The sequence below is a fragment of the Macrotis lagotis genome, chromosome 1, assembly GCF_037893015.1.
Source record: "Macrotis lagotis isolate mMagLag1 chromosome 1, bilby.v1.9.chrom.fasta, whole genome shotgun sequence".
Taxonomy (NCBI): domain Eukaryota; kingdom Metazoa; phylum Chordata; class Mammalia; order Peramelemorphia; family Peramelidae; genus Macrotis; species Macrotis lagotis.
This window is the reverse complement of record NC_133658.1, coordinates 241,541,881-241,548,473: the sequence shown is the minus strand read 5'-3', so window position 1 is coordinate 241,548,473 and position 6,593 is coordinate 241,541,881. Positions and strand designations below refer to the sequence as shown.

The 6,593-nt window shown below is 46.4% G+C and overlaps 1 protein-coding gene across 1 annotated transcript in view; it reads left to right on the top strand.

Annotated features, from left to right (window-relative positions):
• Positions 1–5,840: 5,840 nt before the first annotated feature.
• RAB10 (RAB10, member RAS oncogene family) overlaps positions 5,841–6,593 on the top strand; it is a 98,261-nt gene continuing 97,508 nt past the window's right edge. Inside the window, exon 1 of the mRNA XM_074209928.1 lies at positions 5,841–6,504. Coding sequence (XP_074066029.1) covers positions 6,378–6,504 — 127 coding nt within the window. The 5' untranslated portion in view covers positions 5,841–6,377. The remainder of the gene's footprint in view (positions 6,505–6,593) is intronic.

The following is a 6,593-nucleotide window of genomic DNA, read 5'->3' as shown; positions in this document are numbered from 1 at the left end:
TTTATGACAGCGACCCTGGGAGATATTTCTCCTAATACATTATATTAGTTTGCTGGGCCAAATTGGCTTATTTTCTGCTAAATATGTTGTTCAATTGGATTCACTGAGCTATCCATTGGCTATACTCTTTGACCATCTCAGTTTCTGGCTAAACTGTGTTCTTTGTCTCTCTGCTCTTTTCAAAAGAAACAGACTCCACCCTAGGATCATCTGGAAGCCTCCCTACTTTTACTTCTTCAGAATCTTGGATCTCAAGTCTGGCAAGTTTCCCAGCTTCAGATGCCAAATTTTCTGTCTTCTTAACATTCTCTACACAAAAAACTAGGGTTCAGGAAGCAATTGTCTTGAATTTTCCTCTCCAGCTGTATTAACTATATCTCCTATAGCTACATACTTCTGCTATAGGATGCTACTAACAATGGTGGAGGAAGGAGTTAAAAGAACTGAATTTAAATTCAGCCTCCTTAGACACTTGACCCTTCCTATCTATATGAGATTCTAGGCAAGTCACTTATTCCCAACTGCCTTCCAAACACACACACACACACACCCACACCCCACACACACAAATAAATTTCTTATACTTTGTAAGAGACACAAGTATGACCTCAAAAATTCAGAGCTGAATCCTATAGGTCAAGCTGACTGACTACTAAATGGGGCTAGTTTACTTTTTTAAAGACACCAGAGGCATGGCTTATCCTCAGTCAATAAACTACTAGAATGTCCTTGATGTTTCCATTTGATCAATGCCTTATAAAATTGTCAGGTTTTTGAAGAAATGCTTTTAACTTCTGTTATCAAATTGTTTAGGCAGATCTTTAAATCTATTTTTACCACTTTAGGAAAACTTCCCAGTTTGAACAGGATCTTTCCTGAACCACATTTTATATATATATATATATATATATATATATATATATATATATATATAGATAGATAGATAGCTATAGATATGATGATCACATATTACTATCTGATAAAAAGGAAGCACAATTAGGGTGAACAGGGAAGATTTCCCATGATGAGATGAGCCTTAAAGGAAGTCAGTTAGCTGGTTGTAAAACCACACTAAAAAATCCATTGATTCATGGATTAGCATCAATTTGAGAGTATATCTCTAGGGAACTACCACAGTTCCTGGTTCTGTCCCATTCATATTTATCAATACTTTGAATGAGAAAGTTAAACAGATACTTTTCAAATGTTTGAATTACACTAATATAATGAAGATGTGTTGGTCCAGAGCTTGTTACAGCTACACAGCATTTCCAAAGGTGCAGACAGGTATACAGAAGCAGACAGTAGCTTTGTCTTTGAGGCAATAAATACTTTGCCAGGTTGTGGTCACATCTCCTGCCTCCTCTTCACATTAAGTTGGAGTTTCCTATAGACTGTTTTATACCTTAGGTCCTAATTCAGGCATAATTTTTAGATTTCTTCCATTACAAGTTATGCTTCAGGTTCCTCCTCTCCTATCCCAATAACACTCACAGACACACAGACACACACACACACATATAGAAACACATACACACACACACACACAGCTCTGAATTGAACTTAACTCATCATGTCCTAACAAACTTTGTGTAAGGCTCTCAATTTTTACCCCATTTTTAACAGAATCAGGGCTCAAAAGAATCTTGACAGCATGATGAAGTGAAACAATAATCTTCTTGAAATTTAATCTCCTTTGATGACTTTTATCCACCTAGTTCATTTCTCCCCTGCTCAAGGAGTTTGACCCATATATCTTTCCCTTTACCCACTCCCCCACCCCCCACTTCTTCCATGAGTCTGGAGTGACTCCAATATACATATTGATGTTACCTAAACCACTCAAGTTCCAGTCTCAGTTCTCATGACCTATTCATTTATTCCATCTCAGGTATATATACATAAGAGTGGTTACTCTCTTGATCTGACTTTTATCAACCATAGTTACATTTTCACATGCAACAACTCTGAAATTTGCTTCTTTAATCAAAACCTCTGATCTTTCCTTCTCTTGTCATGCCTCCTAAAACTTTTCATTTTCACTTTGATCTCCAATTTTTATATTCCTCAGTACTTTCTCAGGTTATCACCCCTACTGTGACTTCACTCTTCTCCCTTCACAACCTTAATCCTATAGTTAAGTAAAATAGTGAAATGTAATCCCAACTCCCTTGAATTCCTTGCTGCTCAAGTGTTGCAAACTCAATTTAATTCAATAAGCATTTATTAAGCATACTATTGTTTCAGACACTGTGTTAAGCACTGGGAATACAAAAAGAGGCAAAAGACAGCCTCTTTCCTCATGGAGCTTGCGATTTAATGGAGGAGACAAAAATGCAAGCAAATATGTACAAAACAAACTATAGACAGAATAAATAAGAAATTTTTTATGTAGTGAAAGCACTAGAATTAAGAGGGGTTGGAGTTTCCTATAGACCCTGAATATCCAACCTTTTAGCTTTTCCAGCCTGTGTCACCCAACAAAACTTTGTCAAGAGCTGTGCATAGAATTTAATATTTATTTATGACTACAATGTAACTCATCTTACCAATGAGTATAATAACACAATGTAATGATATAATGAAGTATGAAAATAAAAATAAGTATATTTACTTTTTGAACAAAAATAAGAAAATGTGATTTTTAATGTGAACATTGAGCCTGCTTTTTTGATACCAGTGTATCTATATCTTATCTGATAGAGGCTGTAGTTATATGAAGAATATTTTCAAGATGCCCATCTAAAATTTTAATCTATTTTTACTTTGTATAAGCTTCATCTGGGGAAAAAAGTTGCTCACAAATCTACATGCTCCCCAAGAGAGAAGTCATGAACAGGACAGGTTCATGAAATGCTAGATAATTTTCTTTAGACAGGTGTAATTTATCAAAGTTCCATAAAGACAACTGAATATCTTTTTCTTTAAGTTATAGATCTGATTACAATTCTATGTATTCTATTTGCAAAATAGCAAATATAGTAAAAAATGCAGTTGGTGGTTTCTAAAATCTTGAAATCTAAGTCCCAATTTCATGTGACAAAATAGCAATTAATGCTGCATACAATAAAATTGTCTGCTGCATATTCATATAACTTTTTAAAACAGATCTTAATTCCTATATACATATCTTTTTATTTTTTTTTATTTTTTAGGTTTTTGCAAGGCAAATGGGGTTAAGTGGCTTGCCCAAGGCCACATGGCTAGGTAATTATTAAGTGTCTGAACCCGGATTTGAACCCAGGTACTCCTGACTCCAGGGCCAGTGCTCTATCCATTGTGCCACCTAGCCGCCCCTCTACATATCTTTTTATATAAAAAAAAGATTTCTATAAAATACCTGATATTACATGAAAAAATTGAAATGAGTCATGTTAGTTCAAACTCAGTTCAGGAGTCTTCCTGGCTCCAGGCCCAGGACTCTAGCCACTGCACCTCCTAGCTTATCTTTGTTCTTAGTTCTCCCCTTCAGAAAATACTTTTTATGTTTCTTGTATTTATTAGTTTCATGCCCTATTAACTAATACAATATAAGCTCCTTGAGGGTAAGGACCATCTTATTTTTGTCTTTATACTCTTAACCTAAAACCAGTAGCTATTGCATAGTAGAAATTATTGAATTGCATGAATCAAGAAGATCAATTTGGAGGCTATTACAATAGTAAATATGTGATGAGGAACTGAATTAGGGTAGTGGCCTTAATGGAGAAAAGGATGTGATATTGTTAGAAGTTGACAAGACTTGTCATGAATATACTTCAAAGATTAGTGATTTCTCCCATGTGAAAATACATGATTTCTCAACCTTCTAAGATTCTTTCAGAGTTGCAATAGCTAAAAAAATTCATCATCCTTCAGGCAGCAACCTGATAAGTAGCCTCTCCTAAGTTAGTTAGATTGGTCCTTGGAGTATATACTTGTTCAGTTGCTGGGCCTGTATTTAAAATCTTTCCAGGCTAGTAAGATCTGTCAGGGCATGTGCTCTACTGCACAGTCTTAACAGAATCCAGGTCATTTCTACGCCATGAGGTATTGAAATAAGACTTGTGGTGGGCTGATCCGTTGTACATAGTAGGTATTTAAATTGGATGGTGACTGAGTTAATGAGAAAATGATTATGATTCTAATAAATTCCAAATTGAAGTAGGATGGAGTCAAAGCAGATTATAGGTGAAGAGAGGAAGCACAGAAATCTGAGATAGGCAGAATAAAAGGGGGGGGGGAGACAGATGGGTGAAGGATGGGAGTCTTCCAGAATGAAGTAGGATTTGTTTCATTAATTATTATTTTCCGGGTACTGAACCTAAGATGAAGATGCAAATAAAAGCAAGTGGGACAGTCTCAGTCTTCAAAGGAGCTTACGTTCTAACGGGGGGGGGGGGGGAATTTGACTAATATTCTCAGAATTAGAATTGGAAGGTGAAATGAGAGGTAGGGACAGACGGAAGAGCAATAAAGAATAATAATCCTATTACCACAGTGGTCAGAACGATTCATTTTAGTTGACTGCTGACTCGATACAAATTCCGCTGGGGCATTCAAAGCTCCCTTCCGATTCCTGTTTTTTCCTTTCTCAGTGTCTCAGTCCCTGCTTTCTTTCTCAAATGGAGCCAGTCCCTGCCCTGGCTCAGTCCTCCGGCTCACCCGAGGCGGCTACATTGTAGCAAGGGCTGCGCCGCCGGGGGCTGTTCTATTCTAGGAAGGAAAGCGTGCGTGGAGAGGACGGAGGGGCAGCGGGGAGTTCAGCCGGACCGCGGAGGAAAGGGAGGGTGGAGGTCAAACATGGAGCCGTGAAGAAGAAATGAAGACCGCGGCTGCGGGGGGAAATCATAAGGGAGGGCGGAGAGGGAAGGGGTTTTGCTAAGCGCGATGTCTGAATGTGAAACGAGAAAAAAGGGGCCGAGGGGCGGGCTGCGCCCGGTCTCGGCGTCCCCTCTGCGGCCGAGCGCAGGGCACGGCGCACGGTGGGCACTTCGCGAAGGGCTGGGCTGCAGAGGGTGAAAAACAGAATGGAGACGGTCAGAAGAAGGACCGAGAGCGCGCGGGCGTGGGCAGCCCGGGGGCCGGCTCCGCCCCCGGGGCGTGGGGAGGTCTGCGGGGCCGCCGGCTCTCTAGGAATGCGGCGCCCCGAGAAGGGGAGGGGGGACCGGGGGCGGACATCCCCTCCCCTCCCCTCCCCTCCAGCGCCGGCCCCGCGGCCCTCTGCCCTGACAGGCCGACGGGCCGATGACATCATCCCTTCCTGAACCAGCGTGGCCAGTTTTTCACTTTCAGAGTCCTGCTCCCTTCCACCCAAAGCAAACCGCGGGAGGGGGCGGGGTGGGGGCTGGGAGCTCCCTTTCCGCTCTACTAGCCGGGTCTCCCTGTGGGCTCCGGGGCTGCCTCGGGGCTGGGCCGAAGCCCCAAGTCACCTAAGTGAGCCTGCCCTGCGTGCCGTGCCGGCCGAAAGGGCTCCAGTCTCTCGCGTATTTACGTGGCACCCACGGGCGCGACTGTCCGGACGCTATGCCCGGGCCAGGCCTAGCTGGCCTCCCCTCGGTCCCGCGTAGCTTTCCTTCCCACAGCTCCAGCGGTACCAGGAGGGTGGGGGGGGGCAGGGAGATCTGCGCTTGCCCGGCCCTCTCGGTCCGCTCTACCCAGCCCAATCCTGCTCTGCCTCGGTCGGCCTTCTCCTCCGCCAATCAGACGGCGGCGAAGGAGCGCGTGCGCGCACTGCCTTCCCAGGTCGAGGCGTTTCCGATAGGCGCGCTAGACTTCTGGACTTCTCAGGCCCGGGTGCGCAGAAGGGGCGGGGCGGGTTCACGCTCGTGCGTGCGTGCGTGCGCGGGCACGCCGGCGTGAGAGGGCACGGGGAAAAAGGTGGTTTGGGCCGGGGCGGTTCAGCTTCCTGTGGCTATGTGACTGAGGGCTGCCGGGCTCCAGGCTCCTCTGCCCGCGTCGCGTCCTCGCTGGAAGTCGGCGCCGCAGCTGCCGCCCCGCGCCGGCGGAGACGCCGCTTCTTCTCGCTCCGAGCCCGCCTGCCCGCCGCGGGAGCGTCCCGGCCGAGCGGCCCCGAGGGGGGAGGGGAAGCCATTTTGTCCCGACCGACTCCCCGGAACCGAGTCGGGCCAACGGGAGAGGCCGCAGAGCCGCCGCTGCTGCCCCCCGGAGGCGCCGGAGCGAGCCGCCCGTCGGAGCCTTCCGTGCCAGGGCGCTCGGCGTCGTCCCCGCCCCTGGGTCCCCTCCCCGGAGCGCGCCCCGTCCCCTCCACCCTTCCCCGCGCCGGCCGGGGGCCCAGTGGCCCGGAACCCGAGTGAGGAAGGAGCCCGTGGGGGTGAGGGTAGGGCTCGATCCCGCGGGGCCGCCGGAGGCGAGAGCCGGAGCCGCCGCTCCTCCCGATGGCGAAGAAGACGTATGACCTGCTTTTCAAGCTGCTCCTGATCGGGGACTCGGGAGTGGGGAAGACCTGCGTCCTCTTCCGCTTCTCGGACGATGCCTTCAACACCACCTTCATCTCCACCATAGGTGGGTAAGCCTCGGGCAGCGGCCCCGACCCCGCTGGCCCCGCCGCTGCCTCGGCCTTTGTTTCCGGGACTCCCGAGCCCGGCCCTGCC